The 24,193-nt window shown below is 34.2% G+C and overlaps 5 protein-coding genes across 5 annotated transcripts in view; 4 read left to right on the plus strand and 1 right to left on the minus strand.

Annotated features, from left to right (window-relative positions):
* LOC130452743 (uncharacterized) overlaps positions 1–3,919 on the plus strand; it is a 6,999-nt gene extending 3,080 nt beyond the window's left edge. Inside the window, exon 2 of the mRNA XM_056792160.1 lies at positions 2,863–3,919. Coding sequence (XP_056648138.1) covers positions 2,863–3,801 — 939 coding nt within the window. The 3' untranslated portion in view covers positions 3,802–3,919. The remainder of the gene's footprint in view (positions 1–2,862) is intronic.
* The window catches only part of LOC130452740 (pyruvate dehydrogenase [acetyl-transferring]-phosphatase 1, mitochondrial), a 27,915-nt gene extending 12,809 nt beyond the window's left edge, over positions 1–15,106 (minus strand). Inside the window, exon 1 of the mRNA XM_056792158.1 lies at positions 14,765–15,106. Within this exon, the coding sequence (XP_056648136.1) occupies positions 14,765–15,019 (255 nt within the window). The 5' untranslated portion in view covers positions 15,020–15,106. The remainder of the gene's footprint in view (positions 1–14,764) is intronic.
* On the plus strand, positions 10,578–11,716 carry LOC130452745 (uncharacterized). The gene is made up of 2 exons (XM_056792162.1): positions 10,578–10,713; positions 10,771–11,716. The coding sequence occupies exons 1-2, from the start codon at positions 10,684–10,686 to the stop codon at positions 11,659–11,661; spliced, it is 921 nt and encodes a 306-aa protein (XP_056648140.1). The 5' UTR covers positions 10,578–10,683; the 3' UTR covers positions 11,662–11,716.
* LOC130452747 (uncharacterized) lies at positions 13,171–14,376 on the plus strand. The gene is made up of 2 exons (XM_056792164.1): positions 13,171–13,353; positions 13,911–14,376. The coding sequence occupies exons 1-2, from the start codon at positions 13,318–13,320 to the stop codon at positions 14,316–14,318; spliced, it is 444 nt and encodes a 147-aa protein (XP_056648142.1). The 5' UTR covers positions 13,171–13,317; the 3' UTR covers positions 14,319–14,376.
* On the plus strand, positions 14,966–23,274 carry LOC130452735 (exonuclease mut-7 homolog). The gene is made up of 13 exons (XM_056792153.1): positions 14,966–15,398; positions 15,523–15,765; positions 15,816–16,168; positions 16,779–16,981; positions 17,041–17,222; positions 17,279–17,637; positions 18,650–18,845; positions 19,077–19,220; positions 19,276–19,550; positions 20,845–21,087; positions 21,928–22,056; positions 22,729–22,918; positions 22,978–23,274. The coding sequence occupies exons 2-13, from the start codon at positions 15,531–15,533 to the stop codon at positions 23,169–23,171; spliced, it is 2,703 nt and encodes a 900-aa protein (XP_056648131.1). The 5' UTR covers positions 14,966–15,398; positions 15,523–15,530; the 3' UTR covers positions 23,172–23,274.
* The last annotated feature ends 919 nt before the right edge of the window (positions 23,275–24,193 follow it).

Raw genomic sequence — 24,193 nt, forward strand, 5'->3', positions numbered from 1 at the left:
CATCACTATGTTAAATAGGAGCGGACTGAGAGAGTCCCCTTGTCTAATGCCCCTATTTGCAGGTTCTTTATGTTTACAAAAATGTGGCATGCAGCAAACATAGCACAATAGTGGTCTCAAAACTGAACCTCGAAGGACTCCAATTCCATACTAGATTCCCAGCTGTTGTAGCTTACGTACTGCTGTTAATTTTCTAGTTAAGTGGAATTTTGTTGTCTGAGAACCATTTTAAGGCTTTTTTTGACTTATGGCATCCAGATACTATTCAGTATTGACAATTCCGTTTATGAAATGCAGTTTTCCCACTTCTCTCGCAGGTATCGAGCCCCATACCATCACAGATGCCGGAAATTTTACTTTCCGCTTAAACAATCCGGATGAAAAGCTTCATTTTTTTGTCTGGACTACTTGAAACCCACTGTAAAAGTGGAATTTTGTTGTCTGAGAACCATTTAAGGCCTTTTTTGACTTATGGCATCCAGGTACTTTTCAGTATTGACAATTCCGTTTATGAAATGCAGTTTTCCCACTTCTCTCGCAGGTATCGAGCCCCATACCATCACAGATGCCGGAAATTTTACTTTCCGCTTAAACAATCCGGATGAAAAGCTTCATTTTTTTGTCTGGACTACTTGAAACCCACTCTAAAAGTGGAATTTTGTTGTCTGAGAACCATTTAAGGCCTTTTTTGACTTACGGCATCCAGATACTTTTCAGTATTGACAATTCCGTTTATGAAATGCAGTTTTCCCACTCCTCTCGCAGGTATCGAGCCGCACACCATTACAGATGCCGGAAATTTTACTTTCCGCTTCAAACAATCCGGATGAAAAGCTTCATTTTTTTGTCTGGACTACTTGAAACCCACTGTAAAAGTGGAATTTTGTTGTCTGAGAACCATTTAAGGCCTTTTTTGACTTATGGCATCCAGGTACTTTTCAGTATTGACAATTCCGTTTATGAAATGCAGTTTTCCCACTTCTCTCGCAGGTATCGAGCCCCATACCATCACAGATGCCGGAAATTTTACTTTCCGCTTAAACAATCCGGATGAAAAGCTTCATTTTTTTGTCTGGACTACTTGAAACCCACTCTAAAAGTGGAATTTTGTTGTCTGAGAACCATTTAAGGCCTTTTTTGACTTACGGCATCCAGATACTTTTCAGTATTGACAATTCCGTTTATGAAATGCAGTTTTCCCACTCCTCTCGCAGGTATCGAGCCGCACACCATTACAGATGCCGGAAATTTTACTTTCCGCTTCAAACAATCCGGATGAAAAGCTTCATTTTTTTGTCTGGACTACTTGAAACCCACTGTAAAAGTGGAATTTTGTTGTCTGAGAACCATTTAAGGCCTTTTTTGACTTATGGCATCCAGGTACTTCTCATTATTGACAATTCCGTTTATGAAATGCAGTTTTCCCACTCCTCTCGCAGGTATCGAGCCGCACACCATCACAGATGCCGGAAATTTTACTTTCCGCTTCAAACAATCCGGATGAAAAGCTTCATTTTTTTGTCTGGACTACTTGAAACCCACTGTAAAAGTAGAATTTTGTTGTCTGAGAACCATTTAAGGCCTTTTTTGACTTATGGCATCCAGATACTTTTCAGTATTGACAATTCCGTTTATGAAATGCAGTTTTCCCACTTCTCTCGCAGGTATCGAGCCGCACACCATCACAGATGCCGGAAATTTTACTTTTCGCTTCAAACAATCCGGATGAAAAGCTTCATTTTTTTGTCTGGACTACTTGAAACCTTGAAACCCACTTTAAAAGTGGAATTTTGTTGTCTGAGAACCATTTAAGGCCTTTTTTGACTTATGGCATCCAGGTACTTCTCATTATTGACAATTCCGTTTATGAAATGCAGTTTTCCCACTTCTCTCGCAGGTATCGAGCCGCACACCATCACAGATGCCGGAAATTTTACTTTCCGCTTCAAACAATCCGGATGAAAAGCTTCATTTTTTTGTCTGGACTACTTGAAACCTTGAAACCCACTTTAAAAGTGGAATTTTGTTGTCTGAGAACCATTTAAGGCCTTTTTTGACTTATGGCATCCAGGTACTTCTCATTATTGACAATTCCGTTTATGAAATGCAGTTTTCCCACTTCTCTCGCAGGTATCGAGCCGCACACCATCACAGATGCCGGAAATTTTACTATCCGCTTCAAACAATCCGGATGAAAAGCTTCATTTTTTTTTTTTCGAATAGTTCTACTTCGATCGTCACCTACGCAAACTTCAAAACGAGACTCATCGCTCCAATGTATACAGCTCCGCCGTTCCAAATTACTATTTTTATGCTTTTTGGCCCATTTAAGTATATTTTTCTTTTGGATTTGAGTCAATAATGGCTTTGTGTTACAAAATTCACCTTGTATGTCCGAAATCCTAATTTTTGGGCTACTGCATTTCTCCAAAGTACACTTAGTTGACCATAGTTAGCACGTCAGTTTTATTGAATTATTCTTTTTTATTTTTGTCGGACAATTCCGTTTTTCTTATGTACCAGCATTCAGGGACAATCGAACCATTTGCTTTATACAATTTCGAACACTATATTTTGACATGTTTACAACTTTCGCGATTTCCGAGTTCTTTTTCCCATTTTTGAATAAGTTTATTATGCTTAATCGAATTTTTTCATCAATAACTCTTCCTCTACCCATTTTAAAAATTATATTCACCTTATTAGTTCAAAAATTTTAGACCTAATGAAACTTTGAACACAATTTTGGAAACAAATGAACTCTTGTAAATGGGACGGGCCTCGTACCCATCAAGAGTTTTATATTTGAATCCAATTCTAACAGGATATTTCGTTATATTAAAAAAAAATTATTATTTTCAGGCGATTTCAACTAATATTAAGTCATCTTCGGCTACATTCGACTTCTTGTTCGACGACTGTTTTCCCGCTAACGAAGATGCACGAATAGCATACACCGGTACAAATATCTTGCAAGTTTTGAACTCGCAAGCTGGTTCGGAACTTTTTTTACCGACCCAGAACGGTCTCAAATTAAACGTAGATAGTTTCGCGAAAGTATTGGGGAACTGTATGAAGAATAAATTCGACAATAAACATTTAGGTGATTTACTACACAGAAGAGAAAGAGATTTAACAGCGTTGCTTAATTTCGCTTTGGCAGATCGAGAGATTAGTTTCGAGGAAATCGATAATTTAATCGATTCTAAAGCTATCGGTTTGAGATCGAGAAGAGATCTAGTTTTTCCTTTTAACCTTTTCCAAAGCGTCATCGCCGATCTGATTATTAAACCCCTACAAACAGGTTTCAATAACGCCATTACAAATTTTAACGAATCTCTCTTTTTATATTACGTGGATCCTAGTAACGTTACGGATGCTGTGTCACTTTTAGTAGTTAATTCTATTAACGGAGGTATTCAAATGAGTATCGATTTTTTAACCGTATTCAAATCGGAAGTAAACGACATTTTGGATTATATAACTGGTAACAGTAACGGTACTACCGATAACACCACGAGATCCACTGGAATACAATCCAGAGATTCAATTTCTAGTATTATTTCAACGATTGTAGATTCTGTAATAACGCCTCTTAATCAAACTGTAAATAGTGTTATAGAGTCCAGCAAAACTGCACTTACGGCACTATTAAAAGAAACCACTAATAATCCCATCGATAATATTGTTAATAGCATCTATAATTCAGCCATTTCGACAATTATTGAGGGAATTACTGAGATACAGAGTCAGATAATAATTTTTTTCAACGCATGTATTAGCGAAACTGAGAGCGATTAATGAAAACAATAACGAAAAATCTATTTTAGAGATTGAGGATGGAAATTTAAACGATTTAGTGAGTGAAAACTAAAATAATTGTTTTATTTACTTTAATAAAAAATAGAGTTGAATGAAAGTTTTTGTTTTATTACATATTTTACTTAGAAATTATACAAAAAAAAACCGTATTTAAAATGAACAATCTCTACCAGATGTGTTTCAAGTTTGAAGACGCCACGTTGTTGAGTATTTGTTTGGCAGTCATCAATACTCGACGTTTTCACTGATTTTGGAAAAATTGGTCGGCGTGTAACGTTTTTACTGCTCACAATTTTTGATATAAACCCACCAACTTCTTTTTGTAAATAATTTTCTTTATTTACTCATTATATTTCATATTTTTTGGTTCCTGGAATTTAAGTTACTTAGCACAATTTAATTTGTCTTTTTGTCGAACTATTTTCATATAAACAAATTGAATGTTTGGTTTATTTTCTTTTGAGGTTAAGTCTTGGTCTAAAGGAGGCAAGAATTATTCGAAATTTGCCAGATGTGGTATAACTGGTTGCTCCAACTCCAAATTATAGACTCCCTTTTTTATTGGATTCAGGAAATGTTAAAAAATTGGCGAAATCTTTCACAGATTGTATTGGACCTTTATTGGGGTTTAACGTCAAATTTTGATTCGTGGAACTACCCAGTCGGGGTTAATTAACAGAACGAACTTCTTTAATTCCTGACCGCATTCCACGGATGTGGTCCTGATGGTATTCTCCTGACAATTAGGGAGTCTCGTGTGTTGTTAAAGGTCATATCAACTCTTATTAGTTTTTTTTTGTAAAATTTATTTCATTTTCTTGTAAACCAAAACTCGTGAGTTTTGCAGGTAACCTGTTTTTTTATAATTTCAAATATAAATCATTGTATTTTATTTTCAACAAGTAGCTTTATTCCTAAAGATTCCTCAACCTATTTCTGTACTTTTCTCAGTTTAGGTTAAAAAACTGAGCGGCGCCCCATTTGGAACTCGAAAGCGTACAAAATTTTTGTACATATTAAATACAACGAACCCTGGCAACAGTTTAGTTTAGTCGGAGCCCAAAATGTGACCTTTTGGGTTACAATCGTTAGTGATACAATACTTTTCTTTGAAATGCCTTAAGCTGGACTAGATTCTCTTATGGGTGAGACTGCTCCTCCAAAACCATGGATTGAATAGGGAGAGCCGGCTCCAAAGAAGACAAACACCGTTCCATCTACAGGCAAGGCCATGGTGTCTGTTTATTGGGATGCGCGTGGGATAATTTTCATTGACTATCTCTAAAAAGGAAAAACTAACAACTTATTGCAACGTTTGAGTGAAGAAATCGAGCGAAAACGGCGGCAACGAACCTTGACAACAGTTTAGTTTAGTCGGAGCCCAAAATGAGACCTTTTGGGTTACAATCGTTATGTGATACAATACTTTTTTTTGAAATGCCTTAAGCTGGACTAGATTCTCTTATGGGTGAGACTGCTCCTCCAAAACCATGGATTGAATAGGGAGAACCGGCTCCAAAGAAGGCAAACACCGTTCCATCTACAGGCAAGGCCATGGTGTCTGTTTATTGGGATGCGCGTGGGATAATTTTCATTGACTATCTCGAAAAAGGAAAAACTAACAACTTATTGCAATGTTTGAGCGAAAACGTCCGCATTTGGCTAAGAAGAAAGTGTTGTTTCATCAAGACAATGCACCAGCTCACACATCCATAATTACAATGACTAAAATTGGACGTTATTCGCGAGATTTAGTCCCTTCGGATTATTTTCAGTCCCCTGATTTGAAAAAATGGGTCAGTGGTCAAAATTTTTCCATCAATGAAGAGGTAATATCGGCAGTTAATGGCTTTTTGAGGAGCTTGAAGATTCTTATTATAAAAACTTATTGAAGATAGGTGGGAAAAGTGTTAGGAGCCAAAAGGAGATTACATTGAAGAATAAGTATATTTTTCTTCAAAATTTTTTTGTTTTCCTTGTTGGGCAAGGTACTTCTGGGTCCATCCTCTCATCTAACGAAATTTGTTCCGTAACAAATAAGCAGATTTTGAATTTTATTTAGTTCAATTTTTTATTCTTTTTTGGTCGGGTATTTTGGTACAAAGATTGCATCCTCCAGTGAAGCACATTGTGCTATATGACATTTTTTGTTTATTTATCAAGTGCAAGAACAAATAACGCAGATTCAGACCACGAATTTTCAAAGATTGGCCTTGTCATTTGTTAATGGTCATGAAGAATTCAAGATGGATCGGAAATTGAAGTCGTTTAAACTCGGACGGCAAATCTGTTGAGATCATCGGCATCCTCGGAAAGAGAAATTCCTTGACTTTTCATTTTGTTGCGTAAATAACATTGTTCATCAATTTACTTACTACCAAAGGCGTTCCGTGTCACAGTTTTGGTTGATCTTATATATTAAAAAAATTGATGTTTTCCATTCCGAGTCCGTTCAGGCGTTCTACCCAACCGATTTGCTTAATTTTTTTTTCAATGAAAGGTATTGATGTACAGATCAGCCATCAACCATCGTATTTCATCTAAATTTCACCATTCTCAAGTTATACTCAAATGCGATTTCCCCCTGTACATTACTTTTTTATTATTTTATTACTAGTTTTTCACATACACACGTTCTATCCTCAATATCTCCGGTTCTATTCAAGATAGAGACTTCGTTTTGGTTTAAGAACACTCGCTGAAATACCTTCTTTCTTTTGAGTTTTTGAACACTTAAATCGGTTGAGTTGGAGAGGAGCTAGGCGCGGACATTCGATGTGGAGATATGGATTTTTGTAGGTTTTTGGCAATTTTTCTACATTCAAAGATCTATATCTCAGGTTCTAATATAGCTACAGAGTTCGTTTTGGTTTAAGAACACTCGCCGAAACACCTTCTTTCTTTCGAGTTTTTGAACACTTAAATCGGTTGAGTTGGAGAGGAGCTAGGCGCGGACATTCAATGTGGAGTTATGGATTTTTGTAGGTTTTTGGCAATTTTTCTACATTCGAAGATCTATATCTCAGGTTCTAATATAGCTACAGAATTCGTTTTGGTTTAAGAACACTCGCCGAAACACCTTCTTTCTTTCGAGTTTTTGAACACTTAAATCGGTTGAGTTGGAGAGGAGCTAGGCGCGGACATTCAATGTGGAGTTATGGATTTTTGTAGGTTTTTGGCAATTTTTCTACATTCAAAGATCTATATCTCAGGTTCTAATATAGCTACAGAGTTCGTTTTGGTTTAAGAACACTCGCCGAAACACCTTCTTTCTTTCGAGTTTTTGAACACTTAAATCGGTTGAGTTGGAGAGGAGCTAGGCGCGGACATTCAATGTGGAGTTATGGATTTTTGGAGGTTTTTGGCAATTTTTCTACATTCAAAGATCTATATCTCAGGTTCTAATATAGCTACAGAGTTCGTTTTGGTTTAAGAACACTCGCCGAAACACCTTCTTTCTTTCGAGTTTTTGAACACTTAAATCGGTTGAGTTGGAGAGGAGCTAGGCGCGGACATTCAATGTGGAGTTATGGATTTTTGGAGGTTTTTGGCAATTTTTCTACATTCAAAGATCTATATCTCAGGTTCTAATATAGCTACAGAGTTCGTTTTGGTTTAAGAACACTCGCCGAAACACCTTCTTTCTTTCGAGTTTTTGAACACTTAAATCGGTTGAGTTGGAGAGGAGCTAGGCGCGGACATTCAATGTGGAGTTATGGATTTTTGGAGGTTTTTGGCAATTTTTCTACATTCAAAGATCTACATCTTAGGTTCTAATATAGCTACAGAGTTCGTTTTGGTTTAAGAACACTCGCTGAAACACCTTCTTTCTTTCGAGTTTTTGAACACTTAAATCGGTTGAGTTGGAGAGGAGCTAGGCGCGGACATTCAATGTGGAGTTATGGATTTTTGTAGGTTTTTGGCAATTTTTCTACATTCAAAGATCTATATCTCAGGTTCTAATATAGCTACAGAGTTCGTTTTGGTTTAAGAACACTCGCCGAAACACCTTCTTTCTTTCGAGTTTTTGAACACTTAAATCGGTTGAGTTGGAGAGGAGCTAGGCGCGGACATTCAATGTGGAGTTATGGATTTTTGGAGGTTTTTGGCAATTTTTCTACATTCAAAGATCTATATCTCAGGTTCTAATATAGCTACAGAGTTCGTTTTGGTTTAAGAACACTCGCCGAAACACCTTCTTTCTTTCGAGTTTTTGAACACTTAAATCGGTTGAGTTGGAGAGGAGCTAGGCGCGGACATTCAATGTGGAGTTATGGATTTTTGGAGGTTTTTGGCAATTTTTCTACATTCAAAGATCTATATCTCAGGTTCTAATATAGCTACAGAGTTCGTTTTGGTTTAAGAACACTCGCTGAAACACCTTCTTTTTTTTGAGTCTTTGAACACTTAAATCGGTTGAGTTGGAGAGGAGCTAGGCGCGGACATTCAATGTGGAGTTATGGATTTTTGGAGGTTTTTGGCAATTTTTCTACATTCAAAGATCTATATCTCAGGTTCTAATATAGCCACAGAATTCGTTTTGGTTTAAGAACACTCGCCGAAACACCTTCTTTCTTTCGAGTTTTTGAACACTTAAATCGGTTGAGTTGGAGAGGTGCTAGGCGCGGACATTCAATGTGGAGTTATGGATTTTTGGAGGTTTTTGGCAATTTTTCTACATTCAAAGATCTACATCTCAGGTTCTAATATAGCTACAGAGTTCGTTTTGGTTTAAGAACACTCGCTGAAACACCTTCTTTCTTTCGAGTTTTTGAACACTTAAATCGGTTGAGTTGGAGAGGAGCTAGGCGCGGACATTCAATGTGGAGTTATGGATTTTTGTAGGTTTTTGGCAATTTTTCTACATTCAAAGATCTATATCTCAGGTTCTAATATAGCTACAGACTTCGTTTTGGCTTAAGGACACTCGCTGAAACACCTTCTTTCTTTTGAGTTTTTGAACACTTAAATCGTTTTTCGATAATTTCTCCCCCAAATTAGGTCATTTAGAAACAACCATTGTATTTTTGAGCGTTTGCTAGAAAATTTCTTAGGTCGGGTGTTTCGCCACGAAGCAAAAAATGCAACCCGAAGTTGATAATAACATTTCCACTTTTCGATTAAGGCAGCAAAATTCTGGCATTTCTGCCGCAACTTCAATGCGCCACGATATTCGCAAACAACGTACAATGGCCCAATGCAAGCGCAGTAATCAATGTTGCAATCTTATAGGAAATTCTGCTCGAATCAAATCAGTACTTCGTAAATTTCTTCTTGCACATCGAAAATTATTATCTAGTATTGATCTCCGATCTGTTTGTTCGACAATTTCGCATTGCCAACCGAGCCGTTTCGTGCACTGCCTCGCTTTGCTCTTGTCATTTAGAAACACGAAGTCGAACTATATTAACGCGGCGCCCTTAACGTGCGATTTTTCATTCGGTCCTTTTATTCGCAATGAATGAATAGATAATGATAATATTGGCACGATAAACTCAAAACAAACGTATCAACTGGTCAACTTCCAAACTTCTATTTGTCAAAATTTCAATGATACTCTCAAACATACATAACATTGCGATTTGGTGCGCTTTTTTTACTATTTTTAACAAATGAACGGCTAAACTGACTGTTTTCCTGTTTGTTGCACTTGTTTTATTTCACGTCCCACGGGAACAAGATAATAAGTAACCCACGTCCTCCTCCTGGTTTTAAGCTACCTTCCCACCAAACGAGATGTCAATCGACCTTTTTGTCGATGTTAATGACCCAATGGCAAGGAGAGGTTTGTAAACCACTGACTAGTTTCGACGTTATTACGTCTTAAGAGTGGTATAACAAACTCTCATTCGGGCTGGAGACCAGAACTGAAGACAACGTCAAAGAGCGTCGCCATTTGGTTCATTCAGTTAAAAATTGCGAGCCATTGGGGATGCTAATATCGACAAAAGAAATGTAATTCAATACTCGTCGAGGTATTAGTCAGGGAAGTAGTTGTTTTCTCCTTTGAAGAACGGCTTTACCAAGCTTATAAGTAATACCCCAAACCATGAATCCATTATTCATTCCAACTTTTTCCTTATGTAAGTAACACGATGTTCGACAGTTCAATTAGAAATGTTTGATTGTGTTTTAATAAATATTTTCAATGAATAATTACAATTTATGATAATTTCCTTCAGAATGTCTCGTTGTGGCGAACAGTCTCCGTGGCACGTACAACGATCTAAAAATCTTGTAAACCATAAATTTCATCGAGTTAAACTAAGAGAACTTTTTTGTTAAAAAAAATCGAATGAAAAATTCATTTTTGTTATCTTTAGATTGTACAGGTTGTTCCTGTAAAAGGTACGGATCGTTAACCATTGGACATGAGCCGCCACTGGAATTCAAATAGTAGTTTAGAATTATTTACTCCGTCAAACACAAACACCCATTGAAAATTCATGTTCGAATATATAATTTAGAACAAAAACTTAAATATAAGTTCTCAATTTGCAACTTCAAAGACCTATAACTCAGAAACGAGGGTTCGTATACAACATGTCTCAAATACATTTTGTTTTTTTAACCATACCATTGATTTTTATCCATAATATGAACATTCAATATATTACACAGAGGCTTTCAAGCATCCCCACTACCAAAACGTCCATATTAAAGTGAAACTATTTTTTTATAAAAAAAATATTTAATTGCGTCACTGACTGAAATCATTTATTTTTAAATGCAGATTCCTGTTTAAATTTTACTGCTATTTGCTCATACAAAATCCTTTTTGATTAGTTGATAACATTGTTATGTCACTCTTCAGTTTATAAGACAATTATTATTTAGTTCAACGTACCAACAAACACAATCATGAAGTTACCCCTGGTTCTTTTTTTAACGGTGAGTATTTATTAATCGAATCTTCTAAATTATCGAGTCCAATGTTTTTTTTTATAGGTTTTAATTGCTGTAGCATCAGCAAATTCCAGAATTCAAAAACGAGACGACGAAGAAGAAGATGATACTTCGGTATTATTATCTTCGATAACTGCAGTTGTCAATCTTGGATTAACCACTGTAACTTCTTTATTTGGTGGCGTCGGAAGTTTAATAACAGGAACTTTATGGAGCGTTATATCGATAGCTGTATATCCAGTAACAGTAATAATAAACCTTGTAGGGTCACTGATTAGTGGGACAGTTATAGAGGCTCTATGGAATATTGTATTGGAAGTTGTATCTTCGATAACCGCTATACTAAATCTTGTATTAACTGCTTTATTGTCATTACTTGGTACTGTAGCGTCTTTACTAATAGGGATCATATGGAGTGTTATATCGATAATTGCATCTCCAGTATCTATCATATTAACAGCTATAGTGACTTTATTGGGCGCTGTGGGAACTTCGGTAGTCGGAATCCTATCGAGTATTACATCCATATTAGCTTCTCCAATAACTGCTATAGTAAACATTGTAGGAACTGTATGGGGTACTATAACATCAATTGTATCCTCACTAGTAAATCTAGAAACGTTGATTAGTAATATAGGATCTGCTGTAACAAGTATTATATCAATATTTTCATCTTCAATATCTGCTTTAATCAATTTCGGATTAACAATTTTAGAATCGGTTGTAGGTGTATTAGAGTCTATAGTATCACTAGATACTTTAGGGGAAATTGTTTCGATATTGCTATCTCCTGTAATTGCTATTGTGAGGATCATTGTTAATGCAGGATCTTTCGGTTTAGAATTGATTGTTAAAAGTTTAACGTTCATAGAAAAGATTTTATATTTCATCGGTTACGGAACATGGGATTCTGAAGAATGTTCGTGCTCTTAATATGATATGATAATAGTCACATTATTTGTATATTAAAGAATTGCACTAAATTATACGATGGAGTTTTATTTATGTTTACAAAAAAATCTGTTGATGTATATGTAACTTTTACGTTGGCAATCTGTATATTCTAAAGATAACAAAAATGAATTTTTCAATCGATTTTTTAACAAAAAGGTACCCTTGAACTGTCTAACTCGATAAAATTGTAATTATTTATTGAAAATTCTTATTAAAAACAATCAAACATTTCTAAGTAAAGTGCATACTGTCAAACATCATGTTACTTACATAAGGAAAAAATTGAAATGTAAAAAAATTTAGTTTGTTGGCCTACAGCTTATCAAATAAAAACAAAAAAAAACATAATAAATGTTCGAATTGGGCACCTTGCACTCCTACATCCTTCCGGTATTCATTAAACAAATAATGAAGATCATTTGATTACATTTTGTTATAACCTCACTTTTTTTGTATTTCATATTTTTATTTGAAAACTTGTACTACTGTAGTTTTTAAAATAATAAGAATAAAAAAAAGAGCTAACAAAAAATAAAACAATGTTCAGAGGGTCTCATTTGAGTAGCATTCCATTATGTATAATACGGGATGGTCCCAGAAGTACCTAGAAATGGCGGTAGTTGTAGACATATTTTTGTGCTGTTTCATAACCAAGCATGAAACGTGGGTACATCACTTCACACCCGAAACAAAAGAACAATCAAAACAATGGACTGAAAAGGGAGAACCCGTTCCAAAGAAAGCAAAGACCGTTCCATATGCAGGCAAGGTCATGGCGTTGGTTTTTTGGAATGCCCGTGGAATAATTTTCATTGAGTAACTTGAAAAGGAAAAACTATCAACGGCGAGTATTATGCGAACTTATTGCAATGTTTGAGCGAAGAAATCAAGCAAAAACGGCCGAGTTTGGCTATGAAGAAAATATTTTTTCATCAAGACAATGCATCAGCTCACACATCCGTAATTAACAAGGGCCAAAATTAAGAATTAAAGTTTGAATTGCTACCTCATGCCCCTTATTCGCCAGATTTAGCCCCTTCGGATTACTTTCTGGGGCCATCCTCATAATTTCATTTTATTTGATGCACCTATTGTATGAAATAATTTCATAATTATACATTTGTCACTAGAAGTCAATAAATATCCATCTGCACAGATAAAAATAAATTATGTCAACATGTAGGGCACTATTTGTTGACTTTAAATTAAAAAAAAAGTATGCAAATGTTTTGAGTGAATGATAAGAGTTTTTACAGAAGTTACAAATGAAAGTAACTATTACTTAATTGAGATTCAGTAGAATAAATAAATCTAAAATTTTAATTCGCCTCCAATACTTAAAAAATAAATATAAAATTTCTCAAATACCTTTGTAAGTCAAAAACAATGGTTAGCACATTCATATTTGCACAATGTGATTGATAAGTTAATTTCAACTTCGTAGAAATTGGATTAAAGCTTAAGTCTATAAAAATACAGTAGAGCAAGTTATTTTCTAAGTGACGCAGATATCATCACATGTTGTAATCCTTTCATTTTCAAAAAAGCTTGCAAGATCACTTTAAACCATTCACACAGTAACACTATCAACACCATATTATTTATTAATGAGGTAGAAATTTTTTGGGTTCAAAAATGATGTTCAAATTAAGTTTCATAGTACTTTTGGCTGTAAGTATTCTGATTTTTGTATGTTATTCCTTTGTTTAAATTTTTATTGCATCATATTAAAAATAATTTGCAATTTAGACATTTGGAATGATATATTATGAAGATTACAAAGTTGTTTAATCTGCAAATTGGTAGTTGAACTTCTATATCTGGAAAAATTGCTTCTTGTGTCTCTTTTGTCCTTCCCAACCAGTTAGTTACCAGACATATTCATCCTGATTAGTTATTATGCACTGTATTTCAATACTTCCTCTCTAAATCTAAGTAATGCTTTTCATAAATTATGATAAGTGGATCTTTCATAGGAAGTGTCACCAAATCAATCCATTTTAAAGTTCAAAAGTTTATTGATAAATTATGAACTGATCAACCCAAACCAGACCTGGTGTGTAGATGATAGTGAAAGTATTATACACCAGCAAATAGCATGTTAAAAACCTCCATATGCCCTTCTTAAATTATCAATATGGCATCAGATATTAACTTTATTTTGATATTTATGAAGTTTCATCATTAATTTATAGTAATATAAATTTTTTAATCATTTATATTTACAGGTATTTTCAGTCCAATGTGTAAGTAGTAATGCCATACAAAAACGAAGCACAGATGTTGCTATTGACCGATTAATACAATTACAAAGAGATTTGGATTCTGCTGCAAAAACCAGGTCTGTTGACTCTATTGTAAGCTCAATATTGAGTGCAGCATCAAGTGCAGTGGCAACAGTAATGATTGGAACCCTTTGCACTTATCTTACACCTTATCTTACTATACTTGAGCTATTCAGAACAACAGTTATTGCGGCTGTAGCATTGGTTTTAGAGTTTCTTAGTGGACTTGCAGAAGAATATGATTCAGACTTAAGTGACTATGTTGATTCTCTTTCAGATGGTGTAAGTTCCTTGAATGAAACTATTTCTGAAATACTTACATATGCATCAGATGCTGGATGTTCCGTTTAGAAAACAAGCTCTTTTAAAATCAAAATGTAAATTTAAAAAATATATAAGTTAATAGATATTATAGTTTATATATTATTTTCCACCAAAATTAACAAGAAATGCCGAGATCTATGGTTAAATAAAAACTGTAAAATGGTAATTGATGGAATATTATTAAATATTGAGTATATAAAATAGATTCACAAAAATAAGATCATTCAATAGTAAAAGTGTATTTTTAAAACAAAAAAACTAAATAGATAATAATCAATACGACTCTATCAAAACAACATTTTATGTGAAAGTAAGTTCTTAATAAGATTTGGATAACCTGGATGTTTGGTTTCTACTTGACATTTATATTGTTCATGAATGATTACACCACTAATTTGTTATTTCTTTAAAATTAAAGTTATAAATATTAAAATTTACTTCGTTACATTATTTTAATAATTTTAATTACTTACCTCCTGTGGTGTTAATTTGCTAAAAGTTGTTCTATTATCATTTGACTGAAAATAATCCACAGCAAAATATCTACAGCCACAACAAACATCTACTAAAGGTTGGTGTTGATTAGAACTTATGCCAAGTGCGTTTCTTTTCAAAAAATTTGAGCTATTTTGGTAGAAAGGTTTGAACGACGAAAAAAACAAACTTGGTGTTACAGTAACAGTCTTTGTAGTTCTCAACAGCCGACTTGTTCTACAACTCACAACCATTTTCGTGTTCAATTAGGAATATTAATTTAACTACACACGATCAATTGCATCCTTGATTCAATTCTTACCCACTTGTATAAGTTTTGTAGATTTTACAGGTTAAAGAGTTAATTTTAATGTCATGTATGTCATTTACAATATTAAGCCTCAACCAGATAAGTTATGAAGTTACATTAATCTAAATTGGTAAAACTGATGAAAAATTCAAGAAAAAGCGAAGAATTTTGACGTGTCGATATGACATTTATACTATAATTTAAGAAGTAATTTCAATAATAACAAAAAACGTAGTGGTGAAAAGTTTACGTTTTAAATAAGTGAATTTTGAAAGTGATGCTCCAAGTGTGATTCTAAATAAAAGTACAAAGGACTGCTAAAAGTAAGTAAATTCAAGTTTAATGATTCTTTTGGTTGACATGTCAAATTCTGTCTAAAATTTCTGTAAAATATTGCACAATGCATCCTAATAAGGAAGTTTTAATGGACCTGACTTAAAATTTAAGGTACAACAATGTCTTACCAACCAGGGCGAGTAAGGGGTAGAGGTAGATATTTAAATTCTCGAATTTCTAGAGGAAGTGATCGCCGTCAAAACATGAGGTATTCTGCGTCTAACACCCCTAGTGTTTCTAACGCTAACATATCCTATCACGACAATAACTGCTGCTCAGATATTAGTTTTTCCCTAGACCTCGATGAAAAAGGGGTAGCATTTTTTGCAGAATTAAAAAACATGTGGAACATGTGTAAGTACAATACAAACTATAACCTTCCTATTTGATGTTGACTGTTTTAGTAAAGAAAAGTCCTCCAGTTGTAAGTAGGCTACAAAAATATTTTAGCAGCTTGGAGAACCCCTACATAGAAGTTTTAAGATTAATTTGTAATTGCCAGGAATTTCATAATGCCAAAAACAAATCTTTGCCAATGTTTATTATTGAGGAGTTCAAAATTTGGAGTACAATGAATAGGGCTAATATTATACACCTTTTGGTTCCTCAAATTAAAATTGATGCATTTAAAGTATCTCTAAGGCAGAATACCCAAATTTTGATCAAAATTATTATTGACGTGTTTGAAATGAGACAAGAGGAAGAATTATTTCTCAGTATAATTAGGTGTCTGATTGATAAAAAGCAGTTCAAAGAGGTAAGAATTGAAATAATATGTTAGTGCCTACTACTAGTTTCTAATCATATATAAATGTTTATGATGGCACTATATTCATTTAGGATCACCAAGCACTTTCTTCAGCAACAGATGCAAAAAATCAATTCATAGTGAGGGCTACAGTGCCTGTGTTGAGTGAGGTCTACAAAATTTCATTTTACTGTATATAATCATTAGGGTTGAGATACTTTATACAAATTTGTGAATGTTTTGGGGCCTTATTATTGTCTCTGCTAATCACTTGTAGAGAGTTGTGTCTTTCACAATTTCATCCCCTTTTTCTTCTGTTCTACAAACCAGAACAGCATAACATTTCTTATATTTCTAGTTCATAGGTAGAGTTTTGGGCAAATAATGGGCGTTAAGCATGATATTATTTATCTTATAATCTAATGCCAAAATATTGACTCAGTAATTAAAACATTAAAACTGTTTAGGAAATATTTAAACACTAAGGTTTTCGAGTCACCACCAACATACTCTTTTCTATTTTCAGCTGTTGTTTTTCCATATCTCTCTGTTTTTATTTCTTCCAACAGTATAAACAGTTTTGTGCATTCTATAAATTTATTATTACATATGTTATTAGGCTTGCCAGTATGCAACTTTACTGAATCTACAGAATCACTTTTCCATCCACGAGTTTCTGATACCATTGGTATTACAAGATAAACTTTTTGGAGTTGATGAATTTTTGAAAAATAACCCAAAGCACCAGGCAGAACTGGTTGTCTGGATGGACAGCATATTGGGCAATCCATCTGTGAGAGATGCATTGGGAGAGTATGTTAAGTGTGTATAATAATTAGTTTCCTTAAGAAACGTCCAAAACTACTTTTTTTATTTTTTAGTAATTTGGGCATTTCTGATTTAAAATATGACAAGATGCATGCAAAACCGTGGAAAAAATTAATAGCCAGATTGATCAAGATGTTTAAATTGGCGCCTGATTTAACTCCAAATTTGAATAGAAGAAGAAATGAAGGTGCTCTTAATTTTCTGTTACATAAACGGTTCATTGATAATACTTTTGGTAAGTGTACCTAAGTCGAATTTCCAAACATTAGTAGTATCTTGAATGTTTTATAGGTGATGAAAGCTGGAAAGAAATGGTACAAGAAGCAGTCGGAGATGATCTAGAATTAAGAAAAGAATTAGTATATCAGATTGCTCAATACGGAGATTTTTCAGAAGCCCTAAGATGGGCCCACTTTTATAATTTAGATAAGAAAGATTGGCCCTATAACGTTAGAATGTTTGATGAGAATCCGGATAGAAACAGGGCACAACAGCAAGTCTGCCAACAGGAATATATAAGTTGGGATGATGATGTTATAGAACAATCAATTGATGTTAATGAATACCATAAATTGGTGCTACCAAGGAATGCCATCTGTCTAATAAATGATCAATCGGCATTTGAAAATTTTTTAGATTCTGCAATGCAGGTAAAAATATTTTTATATAAAATTGAATTGGTACTCTGGATATATCAAACAGTCATTAAACCTATGTACATATGCAGTGCTTGTTTGGTGGTCGAAAACAAATAACAGCTCAGGAAAAAACCAAACAAGATTCAAAAGTTAGGTCTAGGTATTGTGGGGGTAATGTAAACCTGCCCTACTATAGCCTTAGAGGCACTAATAAACCTGCTTCTTCTTCACCTTAGAGTGAGGAAAGAGGAATTAAGCGACGCCCACGGGATAATTTAGACAGTCAAACTAAAACTAATAAATCCGATAGGTCACCTAAAGATTCTAAAGCTAATAGACAAGCCGTGACAAACCAATGGATCAAATGCATAATATGTTGCACAAAGTGGTAATTAATTTTTCAGGTAGAGTGCTAGCAATAAATTATTTATTGCTAGCTATTATTTAATAAATATGCTCCGGATTTTTTGGATAGAAACCTCTCTTAAAAGCACATATACATTCTCTCAGATAACCAAGCAATCTTGAAGGTCCCGAAAGCTATTGAGTTCACGTCCAAACTAGTGTTGGGTGTAAACAAACTCCAAAAGCACTAGCTAACTGAAATAAAGTAACCCTAGTGGTTACCAGGAAATAAGGAAGCAGACAGCTTTGTCAAAAAAGGATCTAAGACTCCATACCTCGGAACAGAACCCTACTGTGGCCTCACGAGATGCCAAATCAATAACAAACTGAAAAAAAGACTGAAGAATCAGATGGAATCTTACTGGTGAAACACTTCAAGCCTAAGACAATCCAGAAGATTCATTCAGTGTGATGACTCCCCAGAATAATCTACAAAGAGGACAATTGTGTGGAAATGTTTTAGAATGTATTTTAGTAGTAGTGTAGTTTAAGAACTTGTAAATACACAAATATAGAAGTTGCTACGATTATTTCATATTTTATTATTTTATATTTCAATACAGGCTTTAATCCTCATAAATATATCTTGAATTGTTATTTGATTAAATAATAATTTCAGAATGTGGACATAATTGGTATTGACTGTGAATGGAAACCGAGTTTCGGTGGACAACTAAACGAATTGGCTCTGATGCAAATAGCAACAAGAAAAAATGTGTTCATATTAGATATTATCAACATCGGTAACAAATGCCCGCATTTGTGGCAAGAGCTCGGGCAGTTCATTTTCAACAATTGTGATATTTTAAAAGTAGGTGAGTAAAGGTCTCTAAACAATTATTTTACCCTAATAATCCTATCATTTAATTATTATCCGATTGATTAAAACAACTATGCTTCTTTTAAATTGGAATTTTGGAAACCAATGGAGTATTTCAATAATTCCAAGATATCATAATTCAGAGACTTTGAACTTTGTTGTATGAAGACATTAATTTGATTGAATTTTACTCATATAATTGTAGTTTATACATTTTTAATTCTAGGTTTTAGTTTTACTGGTGATATACATATGATAAGAAATGCACTACCTTACCTTAGCTTTTCTACAAAGCAATTAGGTGTTTTTGACCTGTGTTCACTCTGGAAACATTTGGAAAAGTTTCCAGAGGTTAAACTACCTTTCGAAGGTAAATATTTCAATATTTAAATAATTATCTTTAGTGTATTGAATTTTTTTTTAAGTACAAAAAGGAGGTCCCAGCCTTAGCACTCTAGTCCAGCATTGTCTCGGTTTACCATTGGACAAATCAGAACAATTTTCAAATTGGGAAAAAAGACCGTTACGTGAAAGTCAGATAATGTATGCCGCTCTAGACGCTTATTGTTTGATCCAATGCTACGATGTTATACGCAAATGTTGCGAAAAAGTTAATTTTCCCTTCGAGGAAACTTGCTATAATCTAATGACAAATGAGAAACTTACCAGAAAACATAATAAAAGGATGGGGAATAAAAAGGTGAGAAAATTTAATGATCTATACACGACACTGATTATCTGAATCGTTCAATTTTCATGTTTTAATACACAAATTTTTACATTTTTTAAAAAATGCGTTCCTTTTTGGTTCGACAATCCAATTGCCTTTGAAATCTTTTCAGAATACTAGAAGCTTCGATAATTTCTTAATCATAAAGGTTTATCAATATTTATAACCTCAAAAAACTAAAACTAATCGGAACATCATCAAAAATAGACTTTTTTTAAGAAGAATGATTTTTTTTTATTTTACTTTAGTAGTAATCGAAACATATACAGTCCTTTAGGCTAATGGGTTACCTTCAGAGTATATAAGCTCTACTATGGCGTGATGATGTCTTCTCCAGCGACTAGTCCTCTTTACCCGTTTTCTAGGTCTGCTGGACAATTTCTTTTTAGTCTTCTACCATCTTGTGTTTATAAGAGTGGATGGATTAACTTGTTTTCGTGGTTAGTCAGTCCTTCAAGATGTTTCATGCTTCGTTCTTTTATGACATCTTTGACAAAACTGATGTTTAACACTTTACGTAGGGTTAAGTTTGGGACATGGTGCCTCAGCTATCATAAGAAGTATTTTGGACGGACTTCTCTGTATTATGGCTATATTTGATTTATTTGCACAACCCCAAAGCTCGATACCATACAAGCAGATAGGCTTAATTGTAGTTTGGGTTTTTAAATAATATTTGGTTTATCCATGTGGCCCTTGTGTCTAGGCACATGCCTTATCGTGTAATCAACAATTGATTCTATTTTTTTTTCGTTTTTTTCAATTAAAAAAAACAGGAAACACTTTCTTATCTGCCCGACTCAGAAACATAATAAAAACCCCATTCTTTGGCGTTTTTGAGATCGCAAAATCTATTAATGGAGTTGCATATCGCATTTCATAGAACAAAAAATGTTTTTGGCCAGTTAAAATAACTGAACTTAAAGTTAACCTAATCGAATCGAAGCTAAACCTAACCTAACCTTACTTAACTTAACCGGAAAGTAAATTCGTTCCTCGGTCTGCTCATAAACATCAAGGGATTGTCTCCAAAATTTTTCTTACTGTAATCTTTCCCCATAAATTTTCTTTAAATCTATAAATTCAATCAAATTAACGGTAAATCCGGAAATACTGATTTCCAACTTCCGGGATTTCGAAAAATGGATTCTATAACTTCGAAAACGCCAAACTAACGTAATTTTATTACGATTCTAAACCGTGCAGATACGGAAGTTTATTTTTGTTACGTTTAAATATGGCATTATTGATATTTTTATATTAGAAATCAGTATCGAGTCCAAAAGAAGAAGTAGTTCAATCGCCTAGTCCGCATCAAGAACCGGTTCACGCCGAAAAAGTCAGAGTCGTCTGTGATACTATGCTTCAAGGTCTCGGTAAAAAGTTACGAAGCTGCGGCATCGATACCGCCATTTTGGAGAATAATCAAGATCACATGGTATGCGTTAAATACGCCATCGACGATCGTAGATATATCTTGACGAAAGGGTACGAAATTTACAAAATGGTGAGTATTATATCCGGAATTACATTATACAAACCTCATAAAACTGAATCAGTTCAAAAATGGTTATTTGCTGACTTCAATTCAACGTCGTTTTCAATACACAATCATATCTTTAGTTATCCACATTTTTTTAGCTTGTTAAGAGAAACGGTGTGGAAACGAGGGTAGCTGGTTGGGTTTTTTACCGCTAGATCGGCGTTGTCATCGAGAGATGGTTTCAAATTGTGTTAACCTAACAATAATTAGTCATTCGAGCAACAAAAGCGGACACACTCGTCAGACAGGGATCGGCGAACGCACCGATGGGTCGAGAACCTATTTTTGGTTTAGCTAAAAGTGTTGCTATCTGGTCTAGTCGCAAGGTGGGCTCGGATAGATCTTGTGCGTGTTGTATGAAACAACTGCTCGAACTAAACAGGCGCGAATCTGACTAATAATCGGATTTTTAATCGGACAGTGCCATATAAGACACCGTCTCCACACGATGGTCATTACGGTCGATCTGGAGTGCCCAGCACGTCCATCTCTAGCATCTGTAAAGTCTCTATACGAAAGTTTGAACACGAGCTTTAACGCGCATGTGTAATAGGGGGAACTTTGTTTCTTTTTGTCATCTAATAACAATGAAAAAAACACAAAAAAACTTAATTTAAGCACAAGATATGTATGTTAACAAATGGAGAATAAGTATTTTGTATGCCACGCAAGCATAATGACTGTTTTGTCAAAATAACGCGCTTTAAAATTTTTATTGGTGCGAATTTGTAAAAGCTGAGAGTATCACTTGAAATGGGGGTAGAATTTCGATTGAGAACGTTAATTAATTTTTGGTTTTTTCAGTTGAACGGCTACGTCCCACAAGGACATTGCTTGAGAATAATTAGTGATAATGTGGAAGAACAAATTAAAGAAGTAATCGATTATTACAAAGTAGTTGTTACGAAAAATCACATATTCAGTAGGTGTCAGGTAAGATATTTCTAAAACCAAACTTTAATACTAAGTTAGCAGTACAATGGAAATTGAGTTATGTTAAAAAGGGCCCTTCTTTAACGGGACTGATTACTATAATCCATTTAGCGCCAATGTTAACCAGTTTTATTGTATTCATTATAGCCCCGTTTCTTTTTCAATTCTCGGACCTTCTTAAATAATTTTTGGTCCACAGTGAACAATATCTATTAATAATTTAATTTTAGAAACGATTCCTAAACATCTTGTATGTCTGTATGTAGTTCAGAGTGTTATGTTCAGTATGATCCAAAGGAAATATTTTTCCCCTTTTCCTGTTGTGACACAGAGGATGCTCAGTGTTTCTGAATATGCTGCCATTTCATCTTCTATTTCATATAATCCCAAGTGTAATTCTCTGGAGTTCCGTAGTCTTTCCAGGGCCACAATGTTTACCAAAGTTTTCCAAAACTATTGTATGGTGTTTCAAATTGAATCCATTTTTTGCGCAGTATTTAGTAAAATAATCAAACTTGTCGGTTATTCATCAAGGCCTCTAAATATGCAGTGACATTTGGTCTATTTTAATTTATATCAGAGCATCTAGGAGCAAATGCAAGCTTTGTACTATAATATTTATTGTTTAAAAATTAACATGTGGCTAAATAAAATACTGATTTTTATCAACAGAACTGTAATGGTAATAACTTCATTAAAATATCGAAATCTACCATGAACACTTTAGCCCGAGTAGTAAACAATTGTCCTCCTCCTGCTTGTTTATATGAAGACGAAGCTACAGGATTCTCTAGCGATGATGATTACTGTGAAGATTCCATTCAATCGTCGAATGTCTCATATAACAGAAAATGGGATTTGTGTATGTTTTTTTGATATTTAATTTGAGACAGACCCTGTATAACAGTATAATTTTTTCAGATTCTGATGAAAAGATCGACGTTGGGCTTTGTCGAACTCGTTTGGGTGCCAAAATCCAAATAGAGGCAGTTCCAAAACCTCTTTTAGAGAAGTACGATTTCTTTTACGTTTGCGAAGAATGCGGTAAAGTGTATTGGGATGGATCGCATTTCGAAAGGGTTGTAGCTGGAAGACTGCAAGGAATTGTGCAATAATAATCTAATTTTTTGAATATATTTATTTTTATTTGTTGGTAACAGCATATTTTTATTATGGTTTTGAATTATAGACTTCATTCAATAAACAGTTAATCTTTAATAACGTGTTTTATTTCATATTTAATGAACGAAAGGCACTCAACAATAGTTGATGGACCATCTTTAAATCTAAGGATATTGCACACTTTATAAAATAAATATTTTAATAATTCTCTCCCTAAACTTAACCATAGATAAGTGGGACCTAGTATATTGTAACGGAAACTGCAAATCGGGGCAAGATAGATCAGCTGATTGTGGAACGGAACTAGCACTAATCGATAGAGGAATTCGAGAGGAATATTTTGATATATGATAATTCAAAGTTTCTTGGAGATTGATGGACATAACCTCATATTATAAAAGAAACATCTATGATGCTCCTGTATTTTGTATATCTACATATAAATTGAAAACTACTGGATGGATTTTCACGCAACTGGCACTAATCGATAGAGGAATTCGAGAGGAATATTTTGATATATGATAATTCAAAGTTTCTTGGAGATTGATGGACATAACCTCATATTATAAAAGAAACATCTATGATGCTCCTGTAGTTTTGTATATCTACATATAAATTGAAAACTACTGGATGGATTTTCACGCAACTGGCACTAATCGATAGAGGAATTCGAGAGGAATATTTTGATATATGATAATTCAAGTTTTCGTAGAAATTTGTGGAATTAACCTCTTATTACAAAAGAAACATCTATGATGCTTCTGCGGTTTTGTATATCTGCATATACATTGAAAACTACTGGGCGGATTTTCACGAAACTAGCACTAATCGATAGAGGGATTCGATATTTTGATATATGATAATTTAAGGTTTCGTGGAGATTGGTGGACATAACTTTAAATTATAAAAGAAACATCTATGCTGCTTCTGCAGTTTTGTATGTGTACATAAATGGAAAACTACTGAGCGGATTTTCTCAAAGTTTGCGCCAATATATAGAGGAATTCGAGAGAAA

The sequence above is a fragment of the Diorhabda sublineata genome, chromosome 2 (assembly GCF_026230105.1).
Source record: "Diorhabda sublineata isolate icDioSubl1.1 chromosome 2, icDioSubl1.1, whole genome shotgun sequence".
NCBI classification, from domain to species: domain Eukaryota; kingdom Metazoa; phylum Arthropoda; class Insecta; order Coleoptera; family Chrysomelidae; genus Diorhabda; species Diorhabda sublineata.